The following is a 16415-nucleotide window of genomic DNA, read 5'->3' as shown; positions in this document are numbered from 1 at the left end:
CCTTACTATGAACAAGGAAGTAAAGTCAATTCTTCTCATGGTTAAGGAGGGGATATAATTACAGCAGCTATACAAAATACATTTTTCACTTTTACAATATGACTCAATTTTTTTCAACTTCATAGTGACTTTTAAAATATAAAGTGTTATCAGATTTGTGGAATGCTTAAGAGAAAGGGAAATGAATTTAATATTTACAATCTATGAATTTAATGTATACAATAGAAGTACGATAATTCTATTAAGAAAGTAGATCCAGGACTAAAAATCATGTAGATTAATCACTGAAGGGGATCTTAGGGACCATGGACACAACTAGGCACAAAGTGATACTATGTGCTGTGCAAAAAAGGAAGGGTTGAAGGATCACGTAAGTATGGAAAAGAAGGTGCCAAATGAAATTATTCAGGCATGTTTCTACTAGAAGTCTACTCATGGGGCTTCTAAAAATGAGGATTCAGAGAATTACTTAAGGTCAGGAATCCCCCTCCTCATCTCACACAAAGCAGCACCTCACAGAACTAGTGCACACAGACTGATTTTTGGAAATATTGGGATCATCCACCTGTTGTTTTTTCAGGAAAGCAAACAGTAGCCAAAGGGGAACTGGAATCCAAGTTTTCCAAATTCTTATTATGTGTTCGTTATATCAGACCCTATTGTCTTCACTTATGAAATATTATTTGTTATTGTCATAGGTTTTAATACATTCTTATAATTACATTTATTTGAAGAATATTATCCAGGTAATTGGAACAATAAATTTTAAAACAAAACTAATGGAAGAGTAAATAGGCCAGTCAGGCCTTCTAAAATTAATGACAAGCAAATGAATATTTTAATGAATCACTTCATGTTTCTCCATATATAATACACATATGCACGTTATAATTGAATAGAAAGTTTTTTGTTTTGGGGGTTTTTTGTTTGTTTGTTTGCTTGTTTTTTTGAGATGGAGTTTAGCTCTGTCACCAGGCAGGAATGCAGTAGTGCAATCTCGGCTCACTACAACCTCTGCCTCCCAGGTTCAAGCGATTCTCCTGCCTCAGTCTCCTGAGTAGCTAGGATCAAAGACATGTGCCACCACACCCAGCTAATTTTTTTTGCACTTTTAGTAGATACAGGGTTTTACCATGTTGGCCAGGCTGATCTCACACTCCTGACCTCAGGTGATTCACCCACCTCGGCCTTTCAAAGTGCTGGAATTACAGGGATGAGCCACCATGCCCAGCCAATAGAAAGTTTTTAAAAGAATAAACGTAATTTATACATAATGAAAAACAGTAGGACCCAGCTTATTTTAGGCTTAGAAGAAAAACCCTACTGTCACTTGCCATCACTAAAGTGGATGAATCTCTCATCTCTTAAGGCTACAAACTCTTTCACAGCTGAAATATGTAAGAGTATCATCATGTCCTAGAAACATAGATGGGATTTGATAAAAGAACTTTTGGCTTCTTTAATATTTCTAAGAACATTGGATAGAAAATTTGGTATACATGTAAAATACATGCTTGGTGACTGAGTCATGAAGTTAAGGCCTTCTGGATTGTACCAGAAAAAGGATAAAATTACATATTACAGCTTTCACTTGACTCACATTTTTAATCCATCAAGTATATTCTCTGGATATATTTTTTGTGTCTCAATAAAATAATGTCATTCCAATGGCTCCCATGATGATATTATATACTCGGTAGAGGCTCTAACAAAAACTAGTATTGTTGGCATGAAAGTCTTGGGTTTCAGAGTTAATTCTAGATACAGGTAACTATACAAACCAGTGTACACCCAACCAATTTATCGCCCTCATAATAAAAACCATGTTCAAGGAAAATAATTACATGTGCAACACATTTTAGTTTCAACATGTTTCCTTCTAAGACATGAAGAATAAATTCTCCTTCTTCTGGAGAACTGAAGCCTGGCTGCCATTTTACTTCGCATTCCAGTGAGGAGTATGCTTCAACAGAGCCTACAGAAAATGTAAAGAGAAAATAAGACATTTTTCACATTTTAATTGTATTTATTTTTGTTACTAACCAAAATAAGAGTTAAGGTAAAAATGTAATGTCATTAAATAAATTATTAAAATTGAACTCGAAAACCAGAAAAATGCTGAGATATTATCAAATGAGTATTGACCCTCAGGGTTTGAATAAATAGAAAATGCATGCCTCATTTTTCTATTTTAATAGGCAAATAAAATACACAAAAAATATGCCACTATTTGGAAAACAATAGAAAACTTAGCAATGAAGCAAATACTCTATGATCAGAGATAAATTTACATATAGACAGTAGAAAATCATTTGTGATTCCTAACAAAATTTCCCACTCCACATGTTTCCTGACATTCTGGAATGTTTGTCAGCATCATTCATTCAGCTGTCAGAAGGAAGAAATATCATTATCAGAGTACTTTTTTCTAAATACATACATCACTAAAGATTTACCTATCGGTAATTAACATATTGCTATAATTCAAAAACACTGAAAACTATGTGGTAACAGACACATTTGGTGTGAGCTGTTTTATCTGTTTAAATTCATCATTTCCTTTAAAGTAAGGGAAATAATACTTAATGGAAACAATAACTTAGATGCTCTTCCTTGAGAAAGGAAGGAGCCCCTGAGTATCAGAGGCACAGGATACTGAATGAAAGAAATCAAACACCATCACAAGAAAACTTTGCCTTGGGTCAGGTTGAGTGTCATGGAATGGAAGTTTTCTAAATCTTAAAAAGGATATAGTGCCTATCTCTCTCTTAGTTTTGCAGTGGCCATACAGGGAGATAACAACATATGTACAGAGAGTAACATAGTGTGTGATGCCCAGAAAATACCAAATATCAGATATTTTTAATACTCTTGAATGCCAACACTGTGGTAGGCACATTAAATTATAAAAAGAAGGCCAGGCGCAGTGGCTCACACCTGTAAGCCCAGCACTTTGGGAGGCCAAGGCATGCGAATCATAAGGATAGAGACCATCCTGGCTAACACAGTGAAACCCTATCTCTACTAAAAATACAAAAAAAAAAGTTAGCTGGATGTGCCTGTAGTCCCAGCTACTTGGGAGGCTGAGGCAGGAGAATCACTTGAACCCAGGAGGCAGAGGTTGCAGTGAGCCGAGATCATGCCACTGCCACTCCAGCCTCTACAACAGAGTGAGACTCGGTCTCAAAAAAAAAAAAAAAAAAAAAAGAAGAAGAAGAAGAAGAAGAGAACTTGTTATAGAAGTGCCATCAGTTTAATAAGAGTTCATCAAGATTACATCTGAATGTAAATAACAAAAAGTCCTGATTCACTGGGTTAAGTAGATAAGAGTTTATTTATTTTACTCAATCAAAATCCCAAGGATAGATATTCCAGACCTGTCTTAACAGGTTGGCAATGCTTTCAAAGACCAGTGCGCTCTGCTAGCTTCCTATATTAATATTCTTTATCATGTGGCCTTCCACAGTGTAAAAATGTATCATATATCATGGTGGTGAAAAGAGCACAAATTCGGACTCCCAGGCAAGATGGCTGAATAAGGACAGCTCCAGTCTGCAGATCCCAGAGATCAATGCAGAAGGTAGGTAATTTCTGCATTTCCAACTGAGATACCCCATGCATCTCATTGGGACTGGTTAAACAGTGTGAACAGCCCATGGAGGGCAAGCCAAAGCAGGGTGGGGCACTGCTTCACCTGGGAGGCAAAAGGGGTTAGGGAACTCCCTTCCCTAGCCAAGGGAAGCCCTGAGGGACCGTGTCATGAGCAATGGTGCATTCTGGCCCAGATACTATGCTTTTCCCACCGTCTTTGCAACGCACAAACCAGGAGATTCCCTCAGCTGCCTACATCACCAGATCCCTGGGTATCAAGCACAAAACACGGCGGCCCTTTGGCAGACATCAAGCTAGCTGCAGGAGTATTTTTTTCGTACCCCACTGTCACCTGGAATGCCAGCAAGACAGAACCATTCACTCCCTGGAAAGGGGGCTGAAGCAAGGGAGCCAAGCGGTCTTGCTCAGTGGATCTCACCACCATGGAGCCCAGCAAGCTAAGATCCACTGGCTTGAAATTCTCGCTTCCAGCACAGCAGTCTGAAGTCGACCTGGGACACTTGAGGTTGGTAGGGGGAGGGGCGCCCACCATTTCTTAGGTGTGAGTAGGCGGTTTTCCCCTCACAGTGTCTACAAAGCCATGGGGAAGTTCGGACTGGGTGGAGCCCACAGCAGAGCTGCAAAGCTGCTATAGCCAGATTGCCTCTCTAGATTCCTCCTCTCTGGGCAGGACATCTCTGATAGAAAGGCAGCACCCCCAGTCAGGGGCTTATAGAGAAAGCTCCCATATCCCTGGGACAGAGCACCTAGGGGAAGGGGTGGCCATGGGCGCAGCTTCAGCAGACTTCATCATTCCTGCCTGCCCGCTCTGAAGAGGTGAGTGGAACTCCCAGCACAGCATTTTAGCTCTGCTAAGGGACAGACTGCCTCCTTATGTGGGTCCCTGACCCCCATGCCTCCTGACTGGGAGACACCTCCCAGCAGGGGTGGACAGGCACCTCATAAAGGAGAGCTCCAGCTGGCATCTGGCAGGTGTCCCTCAGGGACAAAGCTTCCAGAAGAAGGAGCAGGTGGCAATCTTTGCTGTTCTGCAATGTCTGCTGGTTGATACCCAGGCAAACAGGATCTGGGGTGGACTCCCAGAAATCTCCATCAGACATACAGAAGAGAGGTCTGACTGTTGGAAGGAAAACTAACAAACAGAAAGCAATAGCATCAAGATCAACAAAAAGGAAGCCCAGACCAAAACCCCATCCAAACGTCACCAACATCAAAGACAAAAGGTAGATAAATCCACGAGGATGAGGGAAAAACCAGTACAAAAACACTGAAAGTTCCAAAAACCAGAACACCTCTTCTTCTCCAAAGCATCACAACTCCTCACCAAGGGAACAAAACTGGAGGGAGAATGAATTTGATGAATTGATATAAGTAGGCTTCAGAATGTGGGTAATAACAAACTCCTCTTAGCTAAATGAGCATGTTCTAACCCAATGCAAGGAAGCTAACAACCTTGATCAAAGCGTAGAGGAATTGCTAACTACAATAACCAGTTTAGAGAAGAACATAAATGACCTGATGGGACTGAAAAACACAGCATGAGAACTTCGTGAAGCATACACAAATATCAATACCCAAGTCCATCAAGCAGAAGAAAGGATATCAGAGATTGAAGATTAACTTAATGAAAGAAAGCATGAAGACAAGATTAGAGAAAAAACAATGAAAAGGAATGAACAAAGCCTCCAAGAAATACAGGACTATGTGAAAAGACCAAACCTATATTTGATTGATGTACCTGAAAATGACAGGAAGAATGAAACCAAGTTGGAAAACACACTTCAGGATATTATCCAGGAGAACCTCTCCAATCTAGCAAGATAGCCCAACATTCAAATTCAGAAAATACAGAGACCACCACAAAGATACTCCTCAAGAAGAACAACCCCAAAAGAGCACAAATTCTAAAGTCTCCCTAGTTCAAACTCCAGAACTGGCACTTACTACCTGAGGCCATGGACAATTTCCTTAATTGCTCTGTAGCTCAGTTTAATCACATGTAAAATAGAGAAAACAATAGTATTTAATTCAGAGAATCATATTGTGGGGATTAAATAAGCTAATGCTGGGATGGAGAGCCGCTTAGAGAGGAGGCAGGGGCAGGAATCCAGGCTGTGTAGAGCCCAGAGGGGTTTGGCATGGGAACCACCACAGTTGAACACAACTTGGGGTGCCCACCCTCCAAGGCTTTCAGGGTTCCTCTAGAAGAATTAAGCCAGGGCATGTGTGCAGACTGACCTCCCATCTCCTCCCCTGCTGGCATTAGTGTCCGTGTGCACCCCACCACACCACCACTAGTGCATCCCACCACCCTGTCTCCAGTGAAGTGCTTTTGACAGCATCCCCAATAGGAATGCTGTGGCAAGCAGACGAGGAACACATCAGTCCCTACACCACAGCAGGTTCCTAATCTTCAAGAGCCAGATAACAAACCCGGGGCCCAATACCAGTCCCCAGAGTTACAGCATACAGCCGGGGAGTACAGAGATAAGCATCGGCATATGTACCCAAAACAGGAGCACCCAGATTTATACAACAAGTTGAGACCTACAAAGAGACTTCGATAAACACACTAATAGTGGGAGACATTAATGTCCCACTGACATTATCAGACAGACCACTCAGGTCGAAAACTAACAAAGATATTCAGGACCTAAACTCAAAACCTGACCAAATGGGTCTAACAGACATATACGGAACTCTCTACTCCCAAATATCAGAGTATACATTCCTCTCATCTGCACATGGCACATACTCTAAAATTGACCACAAAACTGGCCATAGAAAAATTATCAGCAAATTAAAAAAAAAAAAAAATCAGACCACAGCACAATAAAAATTGAAATAAATACTAAGAACGTTGTTCAATACCATATAATTAAATGGAAATTCAACAACTTGCTCCTGAATGACTTTTGGGTAAACAATGAAATTAAGAAGAAATTAAAAATTTTTTTAGAACTAATGAGAAAAAAAAAACACAATATAGCAGACTCCCTGGGACGCAGCTAACACAATATTAAGCAGAAAGTTTATAGTGCTAAACACCTACATTGAAAAGTTGGAAAGATCTCAAATTAACAACTAAACATCACAACTAGAGGAACTAGAAAAACAGTAAACCAACCACAAAACTAGTAGAAGACCAGAAATAACCAAACTCACAGCTGAAGTGAATGAAATGGAGACATGGAAATCCATACAAAATTAAAGCAAATCCATGAACTGGTTATTTGAAGGAATAAATAAGTTTCATGGACCATTATCTAGACTAAGAAAGGAAAAAAAAAAGATCCAAATAGATCAGAAATAACAAAGGTGACATTAATACCTACCCCACAGAAATACAAAAAAAAAAAAAAAAAAAAAAAAACCTTACAAAATATTACAAACACTTCTGTACACAAAAAACTAGAAAGCCTACAAGAAATAGATAAATTCGTGGAAACATATAACCTCTCACGATTGAACCAGAAGGAAACTGAAAGCCTGAACAGACCACTAATGAGCTCTGAAATGGAATCAGTAGTAAAAACCCTACCAACCAGAAAAAGCCCAGAACCAACAAGATTCACCGTCAAATTCTACCAGATGTAAAAAGAAGAGCTGGCACCATTCTTATTGAAACTATTCCAAAAAAATTGAGGGGGAGTGACTCCTCCATAACTCATTCCATGAGGCCAGGATCATTCTAATACCAAAACCTGGCAGAGATACAACAAAAAAAGAAAATTTCAGGCCTAAATCCTTGATGGACATAGATGTAAAGATTCTTAACAAACTACTAGCAGGCCATATCCAAGAGCACATCAGAAAGCTAATCCACCATGTTCAAGTAGGCCTTATACCAAGAGACACAGGTTGGTTCCACACACACAAATCAATACATGTGATTAATCACATAAATAGAACTAAAAACAAAAAATACATAATAATCTCAATAGATGCAGAAAAGGTGTTCAATATAATTCAACATCCCTTCATGTTAAAAGCCCTCAATGAACTAAGCACTGAAGGAACACACCTCAAAATAATAAGAGCCATCTATTATAAACCCACAGCCAACATCATGCTGAACAGGAAAGAGCTAGAAGTATTTATCTTTAGAATTAGATCAAAACAAGAATTTCTATTCCCGTGATTTATAGTCAGCATAGCACTAGAAGTCCTAGCCAGAGCAATCAAGCATGAGAAATAAATAAAAGACATCCAAATAGGAAGAAGGTCAAACTATCTCTGTTTTAGGATGATAGGATTCTATACCTAGAAAACCGCATATTCTCTGATCAAATACACCTAGATTGGATAAACCACTTAAGCAAAGTTTCAGGATCCACAATCAATGTATAAAAATCAGTAGCTTTTCTATACGACATCTAAGATGAGAGCTAAATCAGGAATGTGATCCCATTCACAATAGCCTCTAAAGGAATAAAACACCTGGGAATACAGTTAACCAGGGAGGCAAAAGATCTCCATGATGAGAATTATAACATTAGTGAAGGAAATCAAGGATGACACAAACAAATAGAAAAATATTCCATGCTCATGAATTGAAAGAATCTATACTGTTAAAATGACCAAAGCAATATACAGATTCAATGCTATCCCTCTCACACTACCACTGACATTCTTCACAGAATTGGAATAGTACTATTTAAAAATTCTTACAGAACCATATAAAGAGCCCCAAATTGCCAAAACAATCCTAAGCAAAAAGAAGAAACTTGGAGGCATCACCTTTTCCAACTTCAAACTATACTACAAGACTATAATAACGAAAACAGCATGGTCCTGGTAGAAAAACAGACACATAGACCAATGAAACAGACTAGAGAGCCCAGAATTAAAGCCATACATCTACAACTATCTGATCTTCGACGAAATTGACAAAAACAAGCAAAAGAGAAAAAAGACTCCCTATTCAACAAATAACGCTAGGATAACTGGCTAGCCATACGCAGAAAATTGAAGTTAGACTCTTTACTTAGACAACATACAAAAATCAACTCAGAATGCCTTAAAGATTAAAATGCAAAACCTAAAACTAAAAACCCTGGAAAATAACCTAGGAAATACCATCCTGGAGATAGGCCCCAGCAAAGACTTCATGATGAAGATGCCAAAAGCAATTGCAACAAAAACGAAAATTGACAAATGAGACCTAATTAAACTAAAGAGCTTCTGCACAGCAAAATTAACTATCAACAGGTAAAAATACAACCTAGAGAATGGGGAAAAAGATTTTTCAAACTATGTAAATATCTGACAAAAGTCTAATATTAAAAAATAGGCAAAGGATATGAACAGACATTTCTCAAAATAAGACATTCATGTAGCCAACAAGCATATGAAAAAAAAATTCTCAACATCACTAATCATTAGAGAAATGTAAGTCAAAACCACACTGAGATACCATCTCATGCCAGTCAGAATGGCTATTACTAAAAAGACAAATAATAACCAATGCTGTTGAGGTTACAAAGAAAACAGAATACTTATACACTACTGGTGGGAGTATAAATTCGTTCAGCCACTGTAGAAACCAGTTTGGTATTTCTCCAATAATTTAAAACAGAACTAATATTTGACACAACAATCCCATTTTTGTGTATATACCCAAATGAATATAACTGATTCTACCATAATGACACATATATGTGTCCGACTTTATTAACCACAGCAATCACACGAAATCCACCTAAATACTTATCAGTACTAGACTGGATAAAGAAAATGTGGTATATATATATACCATGGAATACTACACAGCCATAAAAAAGAATACGATCATGTCCTTGGCAGCAACCTTGATTGTAGCTGGAAGCCATTATCCTACGCAAACAGATGCAGAAACAGAAAACCAATATGATATGTTCTCATTTCTAACTAGGAGCTAAACATAGAGTACACATGGACACAAAGAAGCAGACAACAGACTTTGTGTACTACTTAAGGACAGAGATTGGGAGGAGGGTGTGGATTGAAAAACTACCTGATGGGTATGCTTATTACCTGGGTGTCAATCTATACATCAAAACCCTGTGACAGATCATTGTCCTATGTAATAAACCTGCACATGTACCCAAGAATCTAAAATAAAAGTTTTTAAAAATGTGTATTTTTTCTAATTGTTATATCATCACTCCAGCTTTCTTAAGTTTTCTGTTTGCAAGTTTATCTTATTACTTTTATCCTGTTTCTTTGGATTTAAATTACTTTTACAGACTGTTTGTGGTAGATATTTCAGTTTTTACTGTTGGTTTACTATCTAGTAAATAGTCCTTGCCTTTTTATTTGATGCTTCTTTAATGCTTTCATATTTAGTGTTAGAATTGATCTATTTGAATTTATATCTGCTCTTTTACATTTTATGTTTGGCTCATGTATTTTTATTCTTTATTCTACATTTACTATCTTCTTTGGTACTAAGTGAATATTTTCCACTGACATTTTAATTTGTGCAATTATTCCCCCTTTATGCTCTTTGTAGAAATGTTACTCTTACATAACTTTATTCCCCCTTTTCTCCTTTACATGGTACTGTTATATTTATTGTATATTTATGTTATAATCTCAACAATATATTTTTATAGTTTTTTTAATTTTGTTTTAAATAAGCTTGAAAAATGAAAAGAGCAATTTCATACACATATACATATATCCATATATATATATACATATATATATGTTTGTGTTACTAAACTTCTTATTGTCCAAATAAATAAACATGATAATACATGCAAAAACTACTTGAAACCGTTTCAAGTACATAGGAGGAGGGTGAAGCTAAGGAAAATTTCTGTCCATGGCAAAAGAGGTTTGGGAAGCGTTTTTTCAGATGAGAACATTGTTGCCCCAAACAAAATGAGGGTTCTGTTGGGAAGAGGAACCAACATCAGATATGGATTTAGCAATGCCTGCCAAAATAAGAGACAGATATAAACAAATAATTGTTGATGACATAATAAACACACAGCAGGAGCAGAAACAAAGGGTAAAAAAACTAAATTAGCCAAAGGGTAGAGGAAATTTCATTATATGGAGGTGGCATGTAAATTGTGGCATGAAGGATGATCGGGAACTCTATAGAAAGACAAATTCTGGGGAATGTGTAAAAGTCAGGTTACAGAACAGCTTTCTCCTGTTCTTTGGGGTTTAGGGAAGAATGTGATGGGAAGTAATTTCAACAAAGAATATTCAGTGCTATAAACAAAGCCATTTTAGTGCCCTGAGAAGAGCTGAAAGCAATGAAAGAATTATACATTCATATTGACAAGTCAGCATGAGAAGAATTTTCTCGCTCCAATGAGCACAGTTATATATTTTTTCTTCAGGAATATTAAGTATATCAGGGGTATGGGAAAGAAACTGGATATCTGTGTAAGAAAACAAAGTATTTCTCCCCAATTCATTAAGATTGTTAAATTAAAAACACAGGAGAACACTGGGCCTCAGCCTCTGTTTGCCTGATGTTGGGATATAAATCGTTCCTTACTGGAGACATCACTTGTTTATTGGCCCAGAGAAGACACCAGCAGGCACCAGAGAAATCTGGGAGCAGAATTTAGGTATACGTTTAATGTATTCTAGATAAATCCTCTTCAGATTGTTTGAACAGGTATCAAACAGTGGTTGTTGTATTATCAGCATTCCAGCTATAGCTTCTGACCAACCATCTGATTCTGTGCCAAGAGTGTTTAAAAAGCTCACTACCCTATACTTTTCCTTGTATTAATATTTCTCTATTCTAAGTAGGGAGGAATGGGCTGAGCTTGCCTTATTACTGCCATGGTAAAATCTACATTCTCATATTTTTCTGCCTTTTAAAAGACTGGAACTGCTTTCTCCTTTGTCTTGCTATGCTAAGATTTATTGTTTTTTGTTAAAATACTATTTTAACAAGACCTTTAAGCCACTGCCTTGAGAGACATACTTTTAAACTGAGGCCTTTCCTATGTGATGAGTATAGCATGTATCAGTAAATTTCTGCTGGTTTTTCTTTTGTTGCTCGGACTTTTGTTTTCAAGAAAATATCTCAATTAAACATTTATGAGGGTTGAGAAAATAAATTAGATTTTCTCCCCTTCAGCTGGATTGAGCAAGGCTGGGACTGGTAGGGCTGGTACTGCATATAACCTAGGAGTGAGAGAAGTGAGAAACAGAGTGAGAGTGAAGTGATCAAAAGCAAGTTCATGGATTGAGTGATTCAAGGTGTTAGTAAGGATAAAGATAACAAAAACAATAAAGCAGAAACATGAACAATATCCACAGAAAAAGTCCAATTAGAAGTGAATTCTATCTTAGAAAGTATCAATCCACTCTTGGCTGGGCATGGTGACTCATGCCTGTAATCCCAGCAATTTGGGAGGCTGAGACAGGCAGATCACATGAGGTTGGGAATTTGAGACCAGCCTGACCAACATGGAGAAGCCACATCTCTACTAAAAATACAAAAATTAGCCAGGCATGGTGGTGGACACCTGTAGTCTCAGCTACTCGGGTGGCTGAGGCAGGAGAATCGCTTGAATCTGGGAGGCAGAGGTTGCAGTGAGCAGAGATTGCGCCATTGCACTCCAGCCTGGGCAACAAGAGCGAAACTTTGTCTCAAAAAAGAAAAAATACATTATCAATCCACTCATATTCTCCCCTTACAATATCCACTATCCCAACACAAATACAAAACCTATCATGCCTCAAGGAAAAAGGACAAAGACAATATAAATTTTAACTTGGAATTATTCAGTTTAGTTTACAAAAATAGAGAGAGAGGCATATGATTGAATGTATTGTCCACGATGGAAAACCAATATAGCACAAGAAAAATACCTTGGTAAAAAGTCACCTTCTATTTATAAAAAAGTAAAAACAACATGAAATTGAGTAATCATTATATAAATACTCTGAGGAAAGGAACATAAGCAAAGCTATGTATGTTACAAATTATAAACACTTTTTTCAATGCTATATGAAACAGATTTGAGCATTATATTTTTGTATTCTTAAAAAGGCAAGTACTCACAGCATTACTTATACAAACATTTTACTTGAAATTAAATATCTTTGTATATTTGGTGATTGTTTAGTTAAAAATTGTAAGAGGCGCAATGGGCAACGAAAGAAAATAAAATACAAAAACCTCTCCTGTAAAAATAAAAGTTCAAAAGACCTCGTGCGCCAGTTTATAATATTGTAATTCCACTTCTCTTTTACAAAAATTAAGTATTATCATTGTATTTCCATGGCAGCCATAAGGCAAGCCCAGCCCATTCCTCCCTACTTAGAATAGAGAAATATTAATACAAGGGAAAGTATAGGGTAGTGAGCTTTTTAAACACTCTTGGCAGAGTATCAGATGGTTGGTCAGAAGCTATAGCTGGAATGCTGATAATACAACAACCGCTATTTGATACCTGTTCAAAGCAATGGAATAATTTTTATCTAAAATATCTTAAGTGTACAAATACGTTCTCTTTCTTCTCTAATTACTCTCTCAGCATTACAGGTGATTGAGGTAGGATCCAGTATTTTCAGTGTTATAATTTAAAAAGAGCTTGCTCAGGTGAATCTGTGAAATATTGATGAAAGTATACCTCAGATTCTTAATAAATCATGATCTAGAATGGTTCTAAATCAATCCACATTAATAAAAAGATTAAACAGCTGTACTGGTGACCTCCAAACCTACTGAAGGGACTATCCCACTCTTCCCCTTGTTAAATTTGTCAAAATCTCTCTCTATACATCCACACAAAAACTAAGTGAATTTAATTCAATACTTAAGACTATTTTTATAACATTCCCTATTACAAGCATTTTTAGAGGTATATAAACCATTGATTTGGAAATGACTGATAGTCACAAGAATATATGCTTAAGGCAAGATTTCTACAAACCAGAACTCATCTGAAATATGAAGTATAGCTTATTTCTATTTAGATTCTAAATAACCATTGCTAAATTAGACTTAAAGAGAGAGGGAATAGGAAGAGGAAGGGAAATAGAAAGGGAAGAAAGGAGGGAAGAAAGATAGAAGGAACGAAGCAGGTAGCAAGGGATTTCTAATGAGGATGGACGGAAAGGGGCAGGTTAGGTTATTACTCTGAGGATCCATTCAGGAAAAAAAAATTCCAAACAGATTTAGAAAATTTTTGTTAATAAAATGGCTAACCATTTATTTGGCACCTACTCTTTGCCAGGCACTAGAGAAGTTTCCCACATACTTAATCTTTGAGATGTATTCATCTCTCCATTTTACAGATGAGGAAACTTGTATTCATAGATACTTTGCTTAAGTTAAAATAGCTAGTGAGCAGCTAAGATTATCCAAAGTCTGTTTTACTTTCCATTCAGGCAAAACTGGACTTCAGCTGTTATAAAGCACCAAATGAGTCACTATAGATACAAAGATCCGGCTCTTTTCATCTAGCTAGAAAGGCATGACATATACATAAGACAAAGATGGTATTGATCATTCAACTTCTACATTGCGATCTTATTTCCTAAATGATAGCTTGTACCATCATGAGGTCCTCACAGAACATCACAAGGCTGTTTGTAAAATTCAACAGGCTACTAAGTAAGTCAAAGTTTAGCAGTTACGAGTGTTCATGTTATAGCAGGTATACTATGTAAAATTATAGACTCCAGGGAATGGCAGAAGCAAGGTTAAGAGGATGGTTCACAAATACAGGGCATGTCAAACAAGGTATATCTGAGATTGTCTTCTAGTAATTAAAAATCATCTTATTTAGTTTTAAGTTCTTGATTTTATTAATTGGATTTTATAAGCTATATTCAATATTGGCTACAAGCAATTTCTAGGTCTTTCTAAAAGAACTCATACTCTAGAAAAATACGTTATTCAGAATCATACCATCATTATCTAACTAAAACTAAACAAAATCTAGTTTGTCCATAAGTATCTATGGTGATCAATTTTCTTTTTCAACTGCTCCAGGTTGTGGGGCTCAGTTATTTGGTTAAACTCCAGTCCAGATGTTGTTGTGAAAGTATTTTTTTAGATGTAATTAACACTTAAACCAGTAGACTTTTTAAAACAGTTAATTTACAATATTGTATATATTCAAGGTGTACAACATAATGATTTGATATGCATATATACTGTAAAATAATTATCACAATCAGTTAATTAACATGCAGATTTCCTTTCATAATGTGGATGAGTCTCATCCAATTACTTGAAAGCTTTACCAGAAAAGACTGATGTCCCATAGGGAATAATAAATTCTGCCTCCAGAATGCCTTTGGACTCAAGACTCCACCATCAACTCTTCCCTGTATCTCTAGTCTAACACCCTGCCCTGCAAATTTCAAACTTGCCAGCCCACACAATCACACCACCTGTAAGCCAGAGCCAGTTCCTTAAAATATCTCCCCTCTCTCTCTCTCTCTCTCTCTCTCTGTCTCTCTCTCTCTCTCTCTCTGTTGGTCTGTTTCTCTGGAGAACACTAATAAGAGTTCCATATTTCCAAATTGTATTATGTCTGTAAAAATAAATACCCCAGATGACAGTATCTCATTTGCTTCTATACTCTTGGCACCAGTACACAGTACACACTCAATAAATAATTAATACCAATAGACATGAATACATGAAAAAATAAATATCTAAATCAAACAAACAATAAACTGTTACCTCTAGCTGGGCAAACAGAAAATGCTACCCCTCCTCCTGTGTTTACGGGTTGCCATTGAAACTGAGCAGAACAATTCTGAGGATTATACAATCTAACTGTCCCCCGAAGATACGTTGGTATCAAGAAGCCTCGTGGTCTCAATACTAGCTCATTAGGAGAAAGCTCAAGTTTTACTAGCTGGACAACTGCCATCACTAGGATGTGTCCACTGGGTACGTTGTTCACCGTAAACATGAAAGACCTGTAATACAGCAAAAGCATCCACATTTAACTGATGATAGCTATTTGTGATTATAGAATTCCGCTACATGTAAAATGCACATAGCATTGATTAACATCCACAGTTCTTAGCATGTAACACTTTAGTTGTGAAAGATAATTAGATTGCTACTAAAATATCAATTTATATATCTAAAAATTGATGCAAATATAGCTTCTATGTTTGGAGAACAAATATACAGTACAATTATTCAGGCAAATGAAAACATATTTTACAAAAGTACACTTTGATTCTAACAAACAGAAAATCAAAAATAATTCTTACTTCCAAAAGTTTCCAACGGTAGGAGATTCAAATATCATTGAAATGTAAGTACTGGATGTAGGTGGAATTACATATGAAAATTGATTGGTCTTCTGAAGTTCTTCTAAATCAATATCTAACTGGAGCAAAACATGTATAGGTAGCATATTAACAACATGAAGTGCACGAGTATTTGGAGAGTTCACACAAATATTACCAAAGTTAAGGACAGAAGGCCCTGAAAAAAATGAAAAGTATTTTGTTAAATTTAAAGTTGGCAAATGGGTTCATTTACTTTTTAAGTTTTCAAAATATATTTTGATCAGCCAATTTATATAAAAACAGAAATTTAGAAAAACATTTACCATATCTGAAATTACTAAGTAAGCATTTTTTTCTACACAACCATAATTAAATGTTTGGACATTATTGGCTATAATTCAATATAAATAAATTCTAATTATATGGAAAATTATATGACTAAACAAGAACCATTCACTATAACTTAGCACCTTGATTTGCAACACTCAACACCTCCTCTGTTCCCACTAGTACAACTATTTTGTTCACTCATCTGTAATTTATGGAAACTGGTAAATTTCCCATGACCCATTGCTTAA

General features: G+C 36.6%; 1 protein-coding gene across 1 annotated transcript in view; it reads right to left on the bottom strand.

Annotated features, from left to right (window-relative positions):
* The window catches only part of CFAP47 (cilia and flagella associated protein 47), a 440981-nt gene that overhangs the window by 368525 nt on the left and 56041 nt on the right, over positions 1-16415 (bottom strand). Inside the window, exons 14-16 of the mRNA XM_003924170.4 lie at positions 15817-16033; positions 15272-15513; positions 1845-1975 (exon numbers count right to left, since the gene is read on the bottom strand). Of these exons, the coding sequence (XP_003924219.4) occupies positions 1845-1975; positions 15272-15513; positions 15817-16033 (590 nt within the window). The remainder of the gene's footprint in view (positions 1-1844; positions 1976-15271; positions 15514-15816; positions 16034-16415) is intronic.

Source organism: Saimiri boliviensis, chromosome X (genome assembly GCF_048565385.1).
Source record: "Saimiri boliviensis isolate mSaiBol1 chromosome X, mSaiBol1.pri, whole genome shotgun sequence".
NCBI classification, from domain to species: domain Eukaryota; kingdom Metazoa; phylum Chordata; class Mammalia; order Primates; family Cebidae; genus Saimiri; species Saimiri boliviensis.
This window is presented reverse-complemented; position numbering and strand designations above follow the sequence as displayed.